This window comes from Mustela nivalis (assembly GCF_964662115.1).
Source record: "Mustela nivalis genome assembly, chromosome: 20".
Lineage (NCBI taxonomy): Eukaryota > Metazoa > Chordata > Mammalia > Carnivora > Mustelidae > Mustela > Mustela nivalis.
The window spans coordinates 23,179,182-23,195,714 of record NC_139039.1 but is presented as its reverse complement, the minus strand read 5'-3'; the positions used below and the strand labels follow the sequence as shown (position 1 = coordinate 23,195,714).

Sequence of the window (16,533 nt, the reverse complement as noted above, 5' to 3'; positions counted from 1 at the left end):
TTGGAAAAAATACATCCTATCAGCCAGCCCTAGAAGTCAGGAAAACGAGTTTCTCTGGAGCATGACATTAAATTCCCCATTTCCTTGATTAATTATCTCCTGTGCTAAGTGCTTGCTTGAGCAGGGTGAGGAAGCTTCACTGAGCTTCCATGGGAGGGGTGGCTAGCCTTGGACCACAGTCTTTAGCCTAAAAAACCGTCATAAACTGCTCTTCTCTGAGAACATGCTCAGATCACGAACCACCCAAGGTATTTCCCACACCTTTCTAAGAGGCTTCTGGCTTTGATCACCAGTTATACATTAGATACATCTTTACTGAAAGTAAGAAAAGAAATAGATTATTTTAAGAAATTATACTGTTTAATATCACAGATCTTTGACAACTTTGGAGAAGGATAGAGCATGTTAAGAAATAGCCCTTTGAGGCAAAATGCTAGGAACGTTTGGTGAAGATCCTTGTCTTGGAGTTGTTACGACTGACCTTTGCACTCAGACATCCCACTGTTATCAAACCTGGATCAGGAACCCCTATCACTGGGGGATACCATGGGCTCTGACAGCTGTCACCAGGTGGCCGGTATCATCAACATGAAAGGAAGCCTGGACACCGGATTCGAGGAAACTGAGGGGACAGGCTCAGACCACGAAGGGACAACCGTTGTTTAGTCCCAACAGCAACATCAGGGAGGATGCCTTGGCTCTCAGCCAGCAGAGCAGAATAATCTGAATTAGTAAACATCCTTTCAGATCAGCTACATCTTTATCTTTGGTTCGGAAATGAACAAATACTCTAGCAGCAAAGGAAAGAGGTCAATCAGCTCAAGCTGGAGAAACTCAGTTTGATTCCCATGGAATTTTGAGAGAGTTATCTGAGCTGAAATGTGGCCAGGAAGATTTTAATAAATAATTACTGTATTCCTTCCTTCTTTCTACTCTCCTCTCCTCTCCCCTCCACTCCTCTCCCCTCCCTCTTCAACCCTCCCCTCCACTTCTCTCCCCTCCCTCCTCAACCCTCCCCTCCACTTCTCTCTCCACTAGCCCTCCCCCTTCTCTTCCTTCCTTTTTGAAAGAAGATTGTTACTGGTGGAAAAGAGAGATGGGAATTGGAAGTACTCTTGGATCTTTGAAATCAAACTTGCACTAACGCAGCAGCCACTAGCTACCTGTAGCTATTTAAATTTAAACTGCTACGAAATTTAAATGAAACTAAGCAGTCAGCTCCTGGGTCACATGACCCACATTTGCAGTGCTCAACAACCACACAGGGCCGGTTAGCCCAGAGAGGGAAAATTTCCATCCCGGCAGAATGCTCTGTTGTATGGGCTGCTGTCGAATTTCTTGAATTCCTTTGCAAATATTATATCGCTACTTTGTTTCTTTAAGCCTCCCCACTTCTTTGAGCTTCTTCCTGTATAAAATGAGTCTAAAAGGTTTCCTTCAAAGGACTGCTGTGAAATTTAAATGTGACATTAACTGTGTGTAATGCACATATCCCAGTACCCAGCGCATTATAAGTGTAGAACTAGGTAGGTCAAAAAGTCCATTCAGACTTGAGCTAGACACACTTGGACTTGAAAGTTACCTGCAAACTACAAAGCTTTCTGAAACAGTTTCCTTGGGAATTAGATTATTTTTACAGGATCAAATCACTCACCATGGTTGATGAGAGCCATTCTCCGAGTCCTAAAGAGAGGAAGGCCTTTTGCTTTCCAAAATGCTTTGTATCTTACTAGGAAAGAGAAAGAAATGAAAATCCCCTAAGAGGAGCAATGTTTCTAGACCCGAACTAATTTTTTCAAGTCCAATGAAATGAAAAAATCTCTGCAAAGAGCTGTTTATACTATAGGTGTCAACACAGCCTTGGGCCCAGACAGGCAAACCACTGCTCTAATGGGAACTGTGTATACACAGCAAGGGTAATTACTTTGGGCTACAGCTGCCAACATGATTTAGCAAACTCCCTGCCTGCAAAGGACTGATGATCCCCTGGAGAATGGGCCCAAATTCATTGCAACTGCACAGACCTACATGAGCTCCCCCTGCCACAGGCTCTTTGAGGTCTTTTGTAATTTGCATTCCTTGGGCAAATGGAATTTAAATTCCTTAGGCAAATTTCATCCTGATGGAACACCAAGATGACATGCATGCCATGATCTCATTGTTGAGGATTTCTGCTTTATAATCATTAATGTATGCTTCAACAGGCAGGTGAGGTAAAGCATTTGGGTCCAATCCCACTTTGCTTTCATGAAAGCTCCTTTCCCTTTCACGAACCCTTACTTTTCAAAGCACCTTCACGAAGATCTCAGTTGTACTTTATGGTAAGATTGTGTGTTGGGCAGGGCACAATGACATACTGCAGAAAGTCACAGGATCGGGGTTCTGGTCCTGAGCTGCACGTTCAGAAGCCTGTAGGTAGATGTTCCCCCTGTACTGCTGAAGCAATGTGAGACCAGAGGGGTTAGGCATGTTGCAATCAGAGCAGGGATCTAATTGTTCTCAGCTAGCAGACGAGGGAGAACCTGTCCTGTTTCACAGGGAAGCCCAAGTGGAATCTTTGTAAGTTTCAAATGAGATATTCAACTTGCAAACAGAACTATAAATTCTTTCAAACATTAACTTGAAGCCAAACTGCCTCATACGTTTTTTCCTACTTCATGTCACCTTCAGCATCTCAGTTGTAGGGATTATTTGAGACCTGGATTAATGTGATTATTTTGCTATGAACCTTCATTTTCCTAGAGTTCTTCTCAATTCTGATGCTAGGGCCATGCAGATTGGTTGCTACGATGAGAAATTTACCTCCTGATTGGGAAAGGTCAGCGAATGAAAGATGGTTGAGGCAGTGGATGTCAGTTGGAGTCTTGACTCCTTTCCCTGGTTCTGGGTATCTTAATTGTCACTACCTCTCTAAGGTGTATCCTTATTTTAGAATACTTATGCTTCATGGGGTACATGTGAAGCTTAAATTAAGTGTGAAAAGTGGACAAAAATAAGGTCCCATGAATGATGTTGTAAAATTCTACACCTATCTATAGCCTTTGTCTCTTCCTGTACGTACACACACACACACACACACACACCTAACTAGTGATGTTAGAAAGCACAGATTAGGATCGTCTTAATTTTTCTTTAGATTTTTACTTTTCAAAAAATCTCACTAGTCTTCAACAGCTCTGAAAAAAAAAAAAAAAAAAACAACTCTTAAAGAACCATCTGATTTTGCTCGTAGTTTCCAATTATTCTATCTATACTTTGGTGAGCAAGATGTTTTCAGGTTAATAACTGCCTTGAGTTTTGTTCCATTCTGATTGTAACACCCCCACCCCACCCCACAGGAGCCTGTCCTCACAGCCAGTACACAGCGGATCATTTTCTTTAGTGTTCGTGAGCATTTAGTTCTGTTTCGGGAGGGTGAAGGCATTTTGCTCACTGCCTGTCTTCAGTACTGAGCGCAGTGTGAGGTAAACAGTAGGCGTCGAGTAACTTGACTGAAGGAGTGGATGAAGTAAATGGGTTAGCCTGACAAAGCCAACTGAATGCACAGTGGTGTCAGTAAGGCTGTCTCCTACCTCCCGGTAACCTTCCGCAGCCTGGCTGACAACTAAGGTTGTAGGTATTTCTGGCTTCAGACATAGGTTTGGAATTCTTTTTTTTCTTTTAAAGATTTTACTAATTTGTTTGACTGAGAGCACACAAGCAGGGAGAGTGGCAGGCAGAGGGAGAAACCAGCTTCTTGCTGAGCAGTGTTGGACATGGGGCTCGAGCCCCAGGACCCCAGGATTATGACCTGAGCCGAAGGCGGACTCTCAACCAAGTCACCTAAAGGCCCTGTGCCTTATTATTATTATTTTTTGAAGATTTTATTCATTTATCAGACAGAGATCACAAGTATGCAGAGAGGCAGACAGAGAGAGAGGAGGAAGCAGGCTCCCCACTGAGCAGAGAGCCTATGTGGGGTTCAATCCCAGGACCTTGAGATCATGACCCGAGCTGAAGGCAGAGGCTTTAACCCACTGAGCCAACTAGCCACCCACCCCCCACCCCGCCCCGCGCCTTATTTAGCTCTGAGGAAACCAGGTCTGGAAGTAGAGAAGACAAAACAACAACAAAAACAACAAAAAAACCCCCTTTGGCCTCTGTGTGTCTTTTAAAAATTATTGTGGTTTCATTTTTCCCCCTCTAACTATGCCCAGACTGAGTGTCAGAATAAAACCTCTTCTGAAATGTTATCAGTTTCCGAGAAACAGTATTATGATTAAAACTCCATCACAAAGAACTCATTTAGAATCTGTGCGGACAGCCTCTCTATACAGCATCTGCGTGTCTTCTCCAGCTTAAACTCTCAGATTTCTTTGGGTTTTACCCGTCCCCTCTCTGCAATGGCAAAAATGGGCAGTGATGCGCCCAAGCGAGGGCTCTGACTGACGGCATCTCAGGTTCTCCCCATTCTCAAATAACAGAAGATGACTCAATGAGTTCCATTTAGCAAATAAATTTATTAGGTGCCTACAAGTACAAAACACTGAAAGCCGCTGTAGGGGATTATAAAGATGTGTAGAAGAGCCCTGCCCTCAAAGAGCTTACAATCTAGGTGATTAGTCACAATTAGTAAGTCGTGGCGATAGCACTTGAGGTGACTTACAGAGTTCCTGGAACATTCACGTCCTTGGAGTTCTGCTGTTGTCAAACTGTAAGGAATCCTTTCCACAGGAAAGCTGAACAGTGGGAAAGAGACCTTTTGTGGACTTAAACGGTGACCTTGGCTTTGCTTCTGAGCATCTTTCTCTCGCTGGTTCCTTATTCTTGTAACTTTCTCAGCATCGTTTCCTAATGACCTTTGTTAGGAGAGAATCTCCACGCTTCCTGAACCTTCACCAGGGTTTCCTGTTTGTTAGTGAGTGGCTCAGTGGCAGTTTGGCCTTGGAATGATTTGCAGTCCGATTTTTCCTTCAGCAAATCTGATTTTCATTTTAGTTGCTGCTAGAATGATATGCGTTGTAATCTGTGGTTTTAAGAGTAGGCGTGAGATGCAATACACAGGAAAGCAGGCCAGACCTTTCCCTTACTTTAAACATTTAATAGTGCACTTACGGATTATATTCTGTACAGATATAGAGCAAGTTATAAACCTCTTTTTTTTTTTCACTTAGATTGTATTCACGTAAAGTGTATTTACATTAGGAAAAAAAACAAAAGCTTTGAGGTACAAAACCCAAAAGAATATCTGAGGTATAAATACAAGTATATTTTAAATAATAATTTTTAACATGCTTTATCTATGTTTGAAAGCACAGTGGACATGTATACATGTTTATCTTAATAGAATGGTATATACAACATACAATCTTACAAATCTGAAAGCTATTAAAATTGAATATACAAGTATATCTTCATGAGGAACACTGATATCTAAAATACTCAAATTTTAAAACTCTAATCTTCCCTTCCCCCACAAATTCTTCAAAGAACCTTTGAAATAACACTGACAACGGTAACTAGATTATAACAAAATAAAAATCCTTCTTACAACTCTCACTCATACGTTATGCACTTCTGATCCATACAAAATTCACTAATACTGTCCCATGAGTCGGTCTGTATGGTTACAGTGCAACCTGGACAAAGACCACCTACCCTTCCGAGAAACTGTGCTGGTGCTTTTTGTTTTGTTTTTTTTTCCCTATGGTAACTATTTTCCTTTACCGCTAAAATATAGTCCAAGGGCATCGTTACAAAGGAAAAGAAAAAGAAATGAAGGGAAAATAAAGAAAAAAAAAAGTTGCAACACCAGAAAAACTATTTGCTGAAAAGGACAAATCCAACAACTAAGCATGCGTAGCTTTCAGAAATGCGGTGAATAACAACAATCAGCACCTGTTGTTAAATTTTAATGCCGTGGGTTAAATTTACAGGGATTTCCTTGGGATACATATAATTTCCTATGTTTTTGGTGTGTCCTCAAGAGTTATGGTTATAAACATGAAAACACAAAGCATTCCAACAGGTAAAACGTTCTGAGGCTTGATTCGGGAGTAGATGTTAAGAGTGTTGAATCGTTTTATCTTGACTTATAAAACAAACATAAAAACCCCAAATGAAACTGTGCTTTGGAGCTAGTAAGTGTGGTAGGGGGAAAGGGGGGTAGTTTCTTTCCTGAACTAATTCATACTGGTTAAAAACTCTATCACTATCTGCAATCAGGTCTAAAGACAACCGTGTTTGAGAAGGGACACGGGAATCAATGGACTACAATTATTTGTAAGGGGAAGAGGTTGGTTTAAAAAAAAAAAAAGGAATGTGCTTAAGAACTTGGAGAAAAAAAAGTAAGTGAACAAGGGTGTTGGGTCCCCTTTCTGGATGGGTCCACGGGCAGTCAGAAATTCCAGGTTAAACTAAACCTGACGCATCAAAATCCTTCTCTGAGGCTCCCAGTGTACCAGACACCGCATCCAACATTTACGTCTCTGCCATTCAACCAGCAACAAACACACATACACACACTCCTCTGTGCAAACCTTTCTTTGCTCATCTCAGTGAGAAACAGCTCGAAGAGGACCATCTACTCCAGTGGATACACCAGTCCCCCAACACGCTGCAAATACAATGACATAGGGACACAGACACCGGTATCGCAAGAGAATGAAGTATCTTCATTATTTTCTGTAACGTCTTTATAGTTTTGCTTCTCAGAAGCAATTTGAATAAGAATACTTTTTTTTTTTCTTTTGCACAGTCTTATATATTCCAGTCAAGGTCTATAATCTAGACCTTCAACAAACAGGAAGCAGCTTTAAAAACGTCTTAAATCGCTACAATTGATCCCCACATGCCATCTTAGTTTTTTCTTAGTTTTTCAGGACTAGACTCAGAGCCCAGTCTTCCAAGGACTGGCAAAGGGCGTCCAGAAACTAACGTCCGGACAGTGGACACAGCCACTCGGCTTCCATAATCACCTAGATTTGGTGTCTTTGGTTTCAGTGTTCTGATTGCTGAAAGAGTCTCGGATCTTCACGACTTCAGCTGCACACAAATGTCCAAAAGATTTTGTGTACCACTCTGGCATGTGGCCCCTGCAATGGAAAGGAAAGGCAGATGGGTTCTCCGCACTGGCAAGCATTGAGAGAAGCCGGATGGAGCTCTGAGTACACTTCCAAGTCTTGATCCAGAAGCCACGTAAACAAAGATTACTCCTGATAGGCCCGGGTAACCTCCTGGCACGGCCACTGCCCTTTTGGAACCAGAAGTTCCTCAAGGAACAACTTACTGAGTACAGATGCTGAGTGACATTGTTCAAGGAAAGCTCGAGCATACAGAACAAAAACTGATCACACAGATGGCTGAAAATGTACCGAGATGTAAAGACTGTAAGTAAGAATTTAACCACTTGTAAAGTTTTGAGAGGTTCATGTTTTGGCTGTACTGCTGAATTTCATTGAGTTTTCTGGGATGAGCACTCATTCGATTAATTACTGAAACACAGGTTTATTCATATATATTGAGATTTTAAATACCTTTGAATATAAAATGAGAATCATCTGCTTGCTAGCTCAAGCTCTAAGTTCCTATGGTTTTAAATGTACGGCAGAAGTCTACTACCACTTTCTCTAAGGGATCGAAATTAGGAAGCAGTCTCACAGAGACCACGAAACAGGAAGGGGTTACTTTATGAAAACTGCTCTTTAGGGAGTAGATAAGATACAATGATGTGTTCCCGTAAGCCATTCTCTGTACCAGACAAAAAGTCTCCTCCTCCTCCTGACCCTCACCATGTCACAAAAATGAGAACCAGGACCTACCTTAAATCAGCTCTGCACATGTAGGTGAGTTTGGATTTCCCTGACCCGCAGGGTTCGATCAGATACCTGGAGAGAAGTACATTGACTCGCACCCCTGCCACAGGGGCCCGGTCATGATCCACGGACGTGAGTAAAAGGGCACATGCCCCCTTCGGTAAATTGGTCCTCCATGTTCTGTAGAGATAAAACCAGAGGGAAAAAGATGGATTCTCCTAGAAGCCAAGCTGAAAATGGGCCCTTGTGTCAGAAGAGACAGCTGAGAGGCAGGATCAGTTCCTGTGCTGTGTGACCCAGTCCTGGAGAGGCGGCTTCCTCTGAACTTGTCCAAGGGCTCTCAAAAGAGCAACTCCATACAGAGCCGCTACAGCGTGTTTATATTCACACACCAGTTCTCTGAAGGAGAACCAGGGTGATATGGGACTGAAAACCATTTTTACGTTTCACGAATGTACTAGCACGTGGACATCCAAATGAGTAGTGCTCTGTTGGAAAGCTCTGGACTAATGATGTGCCATTTCCTAAAGGATTTTGGAAATTCCTCATTCGATACTGTCTCCAGAGAGTTTACAGATTATATACAGTTCGGCTTTAACCACAGCTCCCTTGGGACTTCAATGTTATTTCCTGGCTTATGCATTCAATAGCTGTTTCTAGCGAGAAAATCTGTCCTAAAAGGGGCAAGAATCTGCTACCAGTGAACACAGCCAATTGACTGTGCCTCTATTTATTATATTACATTTTTAAACTTTTAAAAGATCTTATTTATTTATTTATTTGAGAGAGATTGAGAGCATGAGTGTGGAAAAAAGCAGACTCTGTGTTAAGCACAGAGGCCAATGCGGGGCTCGATCCCACGATCTGGAGATCACGACCTGAGCCCAAATCAAGAATTTGGATGCTTAACCAACTGAGCCACCCAGGTGCCTGGAATGTGCCTCTATTTCTGAGTTCAATTCCAAAAGCATTCTAACTATTTTCAGGGATGAACATGCGGTTGGCAGACATATAGATACATTTTCCGTACTGGAAGGGTTCAACAGAAGCATATCTTCTACTTCACATAATTTTACCATCTCATCACATTCAGTGACACCAGGTGCATCCCTGCTACAGTGATCCATCTGGAAGCTCTTACCTCAGAACTACGTAGTCCCGGGCAGGATGGGGCGCCATACTGTTTTGGACATACTGGTAAATTTCAGTTTGGCTGTCCAGGATTTCAATCACTCTGGAATCCAACAGGTCTACGTCCCAGAGGTGTTGCTCTTTGAGTAGGCGCTTTAAGATTTCCTCAGGCATGGCAGGGACTTCAATGGTGGACCGCCAAAGCCTCAGAGGAGGTCCTTCGCTCACCTGAAGAGGAGGTTTTTTCAGTGCTAAGACAACTCATACACACCTACACTTTGAAGGCATACTGCCAGCTGTATTTACAATCACGTGTTTGCAGACTAATTATTACCTATATGCTGGTGTCCCTAGGTATATTCAGGAGCAGGCCAGAAAACCTGGCCTTTGACCAATTTTCCGGTCAAAATTATTAACATCTCTCTTCCTGGGATTCATATTAGGGTCAATGCAAGAAAACTAAGATCATTTATCTGCATGCTAACACCTGCATGGCCATCTAGATGCTCTCCACTTTTTCTCTCTTTTCAAGGTGGTAGAGACAGGATCAAGAAATACTATCATGGGCCTCGTGCTAAGCCATACAAGATGTCCCTGCCCTCAAGGGGCTTTTAGTCCTAACAAGTTAATCTCCCCCACAAGTAATCCGCACTCATTAAAGGGCCAAGAGAAGAGTGGCTGAGAAAAGAGGAGTGTGCAAGGGGATTCTGATCAAATCACGGAAAAATCGAAGCATGTAATAGAATGCTCTAACGCCCAATACCTTGAGCCCAGGGAACTGTACAGTGATTCTGTGGAACCAAAGGATTTCAGAAAATGGTCTGGTTCCTCCAACAAGTGTTGGAGATAACTATGATTCCTTGATAACTTGATAACAGATAACTATGATTCCTTGCTGACCTGGCTTCTACTCTTAGCTGGGGAACCTAATCACCTGGCCAGCCAGGTCTACAAGGATGGGAGTGAGTGACAGATCTCCACGGAGAGCTGAGGTGGCCACAGGGTCTCACCTGTGGAACCTGAACCCTGACCACTGGAACACAACAAGCTGACAACAGGGCTAAGACTTACCTTCTTATAGGACAGCTCGGCCTGCTCAGATGTGGAGTAGCTGACCCAGCCTTTAAACTTCTCCTTGACCTCTTTAAACAGGCTGTCCACACAGTCCTGGAGGAAGTGCTGGTAGTCAGCCGGCGCATCGTGATGCAGGCGTCCCAGCGCTTCCAGAGTGAGGGGCTTCAGCTCCTGCTCTGTGTAGGAATTCCGACATCGACTCATTTCCTCAGGAACCTGTGGGGGACGTGAGAGACCAAAAGGAGCTGAGTGTGCCTATACTCGTTCCCGATGACCATCAGTGGAAGGGGCGGTGCGAGGGCAACACACCAGGTTCTAGGACAGCGCGGGCCCTCCAACTGCTCTGTTACCCACACGGTGAGGGCTGGGCCTGCCCTTCTCCCTGGGTATCCTGAGGCCACATCACCTTCACAGAGGTATCTAAAAAGCCTATTCTCATGTAAGGTGTTCTTCTGCTTTGGAAAGTCACAGTAGGAGGGTAAATGATGAGTACCAGGTGGTTTTTACGTGGAGGAGGCGGCTTTTCAGATACAGAATTTATTTCAGATCACTGGTTGCTTTTGCTTTCTAAGTCAGGGGTATGGAGACAGGCAACTTTCGTTCAACACATCAACTCTAAAGAGCTTATACATTATTAAAGAGAAAAGATGTTCTTAGAAAAGGAAAAAAAAAAAAGACATTCTTAAGCTATGTATATCATCTCCAGTTGTGGAAAATTCTTTTGGTAAGATGTGAACAAGCTGGGTGCCCCATATTTTGTCCTAATGATTTATGTTACCCTCAACAAATAACAAAGCTCCCCAGCTCCTTACCTGGAAAAGCTTCTTGCACTCAGCAATCATATGGGCCAGACCCTGAGTGGCAGCGAGGTTTTCATTCAAATCTTTCTGATCTGGTTTGCCCAAACTTTGTTTTCTCTGCATTACCCTAAGCAGAAGACACAGGGGAGGGTGAAGATTAAAATATTTACGTGTTTTTAATTAATATGTTATTCTAGGAAACCCAAAGGAGAGGGAAAAAAAACCCATCTTGCTGGAGCCTATGTGTTACTAAGAGGTTCAGGAGAGCTTTACTTTGGTCACTAAAATTCCTCAGTTTTTTCAGTAAAGCACAAGAAAACCCGAAAGGGACAGTTTTCAGGGAGATCTAGGCTTTTGTAAGCCATCACATTAAACACGTTCCTATTTAAATAGGGTGGCTTGGAAGGTCTGTGTATGTTGGTGGGACAAAGAAAGGCAGCTTCAAGGGGTGCATCGAGAGGAGGCATATGTGGTAGTAAATAGTGTCACTATTCTTTGCAGTTTAAATAAAATCCCCCTCCTGAAGGTGAGGGGACCATCTATTGTTTCCTAGAGGTTTTGTCTTAATCTTATCTGATCTCTCTTCTGCTCATCTCTAGTTCCCTATCCTATTGAAGATGGAATGCCTCAGTTCACATGAGAATGAGATAAAAAGATATTTTAAGTATTGTATGGCTTTCAGAAGCAAAGCTAACTTCACCTAGCACAACCAGGCCTCAGGCCTGTAGCGAAAGAGCAACTGCCCAGTACCTTTGGAGCTGAGGAAAAGGATAAGCAGGATGGTTTGGAGGTACAGGGTACAGTCCAGTGAGGGCCTCCTTTCTGACCTACCCGCTCTGAGGCCCTTACGTGACGCCTGCCTTTCTGACCTACCCGCTGTGAGGCCCTTACGTGACGCCTGCACAGCAGTAAACAGTTCCAATGGGCTGGGCCATTGCCCCGTCAGATGTGGGCAGGTTACTTATTAAACTGACCCTCCCCACAGTCTCACTTCCCTGCCAGGATCTTCACCTCCTCGAATTGTGACAAGGATTAAATGAGAGAATGAACGTCAAGGGTGTAGTCCGGTGGTTGGGTCAGAGTAAGTGCTGAGCAAATAACAGCCTTTGATATTTTCCAGATCCTCAGACTTCTTCAGCCACTCCCAGCTTACATACATCCAAAGAGAAGCTTTGCACACAATGAGCTTAGGCCATGTCCTGGCTTTGAGGCTCACTGTTATCCTTAGTTCTTTGAGACCCAGCTAACTGCCTTAGAACTTCCAGCACAGGCTGGGGGCTTGGCTTTCTCTGGCCCGCAGAAGCCACAGCCACAAGCACCTTTATTTCCATCCAGTTTTTAGATCAAGAAATCCACGTGATTTTTGGCTGGCAGAGAGTGTGACGGCAAGGTCACAGAGGTTGCCATGGAGGGTCAGGGCAAACACTTGCCAGGGCAAAGCACACACCCAAATCTAATTCTCAAAATCTGGTTGCCATGAAATTGTCTAGAAATTCACACCCCCAGGACTGACAAGAAAGGAGGGCTGTGAAGGAAGGAGGCAAACTCCTATTTGCTTGCCTCAGGTGCGAATCCAGCAAACCCTGGGGGACAACCGAGAAGGAAGGGTAGGCCCCGGTCTGAAGAACAGAGCGTATTGTGTGCACATCTCGTTGGGCCCATACCTTGGAGAAGAATTCTCTCTCTTCAGAGTGTTGAGGTGGAAAAGGGAGGGCGCTAGGCACACAGCCAGGTTGGTGGGAGTCATCTGGTTTTCTTTTACAGCTGCTGTGACATCGCTCAAGAAATAAAGAAGGGTCTGTAGGACCTCCCGGTTCTCATCAGGCAGGAGCATAATGGCGGCCTTGATGGCCTGGAGGCGCTGGTCCTTGGGCACACCTGTACAACACCAGCATTTCCCCGTCAGCTCAGCGCCTGTCCACGCATGTTGTGAGGAAACGTCCCAAAGCAAACATCGGCCCCAAAGACCTTGTGCCCAGTACTGAATAAGCACTTGCAGAAAGTGTACTTGAGGTTAATATGGAAGAAATTAGGGACCGCCACCAGCGTCACTAGCCTCAAGTATTTCCTGTCTGTGGAGGAGTTGAAAATTTTTCAACACCTACAATGCCAATATCCTCCCCTAAATCCACCTCGGAGTTCAACTCCAGATATGATGTTCTTTGGGTTTACGGAAATTAGTTCTCCTTTTCTAAGTATTTTTTTTAAGAAATCCCTAGTTTACCATTCTTGATTACTGAAAACATTACACACATTTATACTTTGGTTTAGTCTCAGTGAAAAATCATATCTAAGATATGTACAAAGGAATAAAAACTTTCTCTCAGTCTGGACACAAAATGCTTAGTATCTCTGGGGACTTTCCAGAATTATAACTGATCTGCTCATTTGTAAAATGCAGAAAGGAAGTTGCTAAAACACTAAGCTGAAACAACAGCTATTTTCTAGTAATTTCTTTAAGTTTTGGAAAGCGTACTGAGAAATGAGTATAAAAATATATGCTTGAGAAACAAGCCAGTAAAATAACATACACATAGAAAAAGCTGGACCCAACCTTCAGGTCTCCTTTACTAGGCAAATCTGTCTTTTAAGAGGCATGTGGTGGAAAAATCAAGTCACTCAAGTCCAGCTCCATAGCACAAACTGATTAAAACAGCTCCATGGTTACAGTACATAACAAATACCTTGGTGGGGAAAATGTGACCTGTGTTTTCATAAAATCTGAAAGGATGAAACAAATAATGAAATAATCCAGATCAGCTCCATTTCTCATAAAATAAAGTCCAATGCGCTGGTTTAAAGACAGTTTGAGCACGAAGAGAGAAGCTGCTTTTATATTACATCGCTGTAACACCACACTGAGCCAAGAAAAACACGTGGCTGTAAATGCTGTAATCCTGATCTTGATCATTAATTTAGACAACTGTTTGCTTTAAGCTTTACTTAAAAGTGAGAAGGGCATGGGTATTGTTTTCCCAAGTATTTCTGGCAGAAGCGGAGATGAATAACAGAAAAAGATTATTTATTCATTTTACAGTAAGATAAAACACACAGACACCTGTGAAGTTTTAAACACAACAGGCCCGGCTACAGAGATGCGAATCAACAGAAATATCTTGGTACCTGCTCTTCTAAGCATCGATGACACTGTTCTAGAAGCAAATCAAAGTGTGAGCTCCTGGATCAGAATGTAAGAATGTGGGGAGCACCTGGGAGGCTCAGTGGGTTAAGAGTGTGACTCTTGATTTTGGCTCAAGTCATGATCTCAGGGTCATGAGATCGAGCCTGACATTGGGCTCTGCACTTGGCACGGAGCCTCCTGAAGTTTCTTTCTCTCTCCCTCTTCCCCAACCACCCCCCAAAAGAATGTAAGAATGTGTAATTGCACCAGTAATTAGAGAACGGTAAGGGAAATTTGTTTTTGCATTATTCAACAGGTATACAGAAACCTGTTCCACAAACAAGGAGAAAAGGAAGAAACCGGTGACACAAATTTCGAAGAGCTCATCGTGCGGGTCCCAAAGAATGGCATGAAAGGAAGCCACAGGTTTCAGCTGGTCCCTCTTTTTTCCCCAAGGCTGACAATGTGGAGATCAAAGAACACTTACACTGATAGATCTGCAGAAAGGTTTCTGAGAGTTTGTTCGTCATTAGCGGCTCAGGAAGGTCTCGAAAATACTGCTTCAGCATGTCTGCCACATCATAAGCGGACTGGCCCTCATAGCTGACACAGTCTATGGCACTTTCATTCATCTGACGCAGAGCCTGAATCCGGGATTTGACACCGGATTTTCTGAAGAGCCCAACCTGTAGGAAGAAAAACATGACATGACAGGATAGAAGCAGCATTTCCACGGCAGGATTACAGAAAGGAAGCCTGAGTCCAAGGCTCACCGGTCCCACAGGCCCTGTGCACAGCGGTCCTCACCTGTTCTAAGCAGTGGTTGCGGAGGTAGCGCATGGCCTGCTGGATGCTCTGGGGCAGGGGCTGTCCCGTGCGCTGCACATTGACCGTCAGAGGGACCCCGAACACATTCCGGTCCTTGTAGTCGGGAACCTTGATCCTCTTCATGAACTTGGGCACTGCCCTATTTAAAGACCAGTAGTGGGGGTGGGGAGAGATGTTTATTTGTCTGTATACCCTTATCCATCTTTGCAGGGAAACCCTCTGGCCTTAGATCTGTGCTAATAAGGTGGCTATTTATTTATTTTTATTTTTTTTTTAAGATTTTATTTATTTATTTGACAGACAGACATCACAAGTAGGCAGAGAGAGAGAGGGAAGCAGGCTCCCCGCTGAGCAGAGAGCCCGATGCGGGGCTCGATCCTAGGATCCTGGGATCATGACCTGAGCTGAAGGCAGAGGCTTAACCCACTGAGCCATCCAGGCGTCCCATAAGGTGGCTATTTAAATACAATTACAAATTTAGTTCCTCAGTTGTACTAGCCACAGTTCAAGCGCTCACGAGCCATCTGTGGCCATCTAGTCACCAGAGGAGTCAATATAGAACATTTCCACCATCCCAGACAGCTCCGTGGGACATGGTTATTCTGGATCTTCTGAGAGTTGGGGGCTATGAGACGCAGGAACATTTTCTCTGTTGGGGATTCTCTTTCCACTATAACCTCTGAGAACCGGATCTATATTCTTAAGTGAGCCGATGGGCTTCCTCACAAAATGGCAGCACAGGAAGGACCAGAAACAGAAAACATTCAGGACCCTAACAAGGCACTTCTTGACAACTTGAAAAACATGCTCCTGTCAGTCCTATAAATGGATAAGAATCATTTCTAAGTTTTTGATGAGTTTCAAAGCATTTAAGGTATAAAAGGATCATGTAATGCTGGATGAGGAAATAGCAGATGCGTGGTGTTGGTCCAACATAATGAAAACCAACTCCATAGCTCAACAGTGGGGGCCAAGCTAATGACCCGAAGTCAAAATAAATCCTCCTGCTGATGACCCCAGAGAGTATAACATCTTTAAGGTTTCTAAAGGAAGATGGAAAAGAACAATGAAGGTTTTGTGAGCCTCCACCAGGCTCCCCGGAGTCCTAAAACCAGGTCCAGCCCCAGCAGTAAATGGAACAGCAGGAAACCGATGTCATGCATTTAATGCTGTCAAGCAGAAATTTCAGCTCTACAAGTGACCTCTCTAAATGGGACAAGAAAGGGCAAGGCCGAACAGGAAAAGAACTGCATAGAATTTCTCCCTCTTCCACGGATCCCACAATGCGAGGCTTTTACATTTGGTTTTGACTCACTGGAAAAACTGACCAGAACTCGAGAAGTATTACAGACTTTCAGATTCTTGAGGGTTTGGTGGGAAGGGGGTGGGCAACTCAGAAACGAGAATGTAAAATATGTATTTTTAAACAGCCAGCAGGGAAAACCGGGCTTTGAGCACAGAGGAATACTGCAGAAGACAGGTTGCTTTGCCTGCTGAGGGCTTCCCCACAGCCACGACACATTACCGTTTAGAGCCCTACAAAAGGTAAGACTAAAGCGCAGAGCCAAATTTGCATTTCCATACAGCTAAGTATATGGTATCACAGCTCTAAGTGTGTATAATACTCGCTTTGTTGGGGGAGAAAAGCCTGGCGGCGGAATGTGCAAAGAACACATTACGATCTCCACCGAGAATCTGAAGCATGTGGGGATAAACCGGTCAATACTTATTTCTGTCATTCAGAACAAACAACTTCTGTATTTAGCGAGGCTCACATAATAACAGC

At 43.7% G+C, this 16,533-nt stretch overlaps 1 protein-coding gene across 5 annotated transcripts in view; it reads right to left on the bottom strand.

Moving 5' to 3' along the window:
- Positions 1-4,479: 4,479 nt before the first annotated feature.
- DLC1 (DLC1 Rho GTPase activating protein) overlaps positions 4,480-16,533 on the bottom strand; it is a 412,629-nt gene continuing 400,575 nt past the window's right edge. For all 5 annotated transcript variants that reach the window (XM_082715488.1, XM_082715489.1, XM_082715491.1 and 2 more), the window contains 8 exons: positions 14,727-14,886; positions 14,407-14,605; positions 12,463-12,676; positions 10,811-10,925; positions 9,996-10,214; positions 8,935-9,152; positions 7,800-7,973; positions 4,480-7,073 (listed from right to left, as the gene is read on the bottom strand). In XM_082715488.1, the coding sequence (XP_082571614.1) occupies positions 6,953-7,073; positions 7,800-7,973; positions 8,935-9,152; positions 9,996-10,214; positions 10,811-10,925; positions 12,463-12,676; positions 14,407-14,605; positions 14,727-14,886 (1,420 nt within the window). In that variant the 3' untranslated portion in view covers positions 4,480-6,952. The remainder of the gene's footprint in view (positions 7,074-7,799; positions 7,974-8,934; positions 9,153-9,995; positions 10,215-10,810; positions 10,926-12,462; positions 12,677-14,406; positions 14,606-14,726; positions 14,887-16,533) is intronic.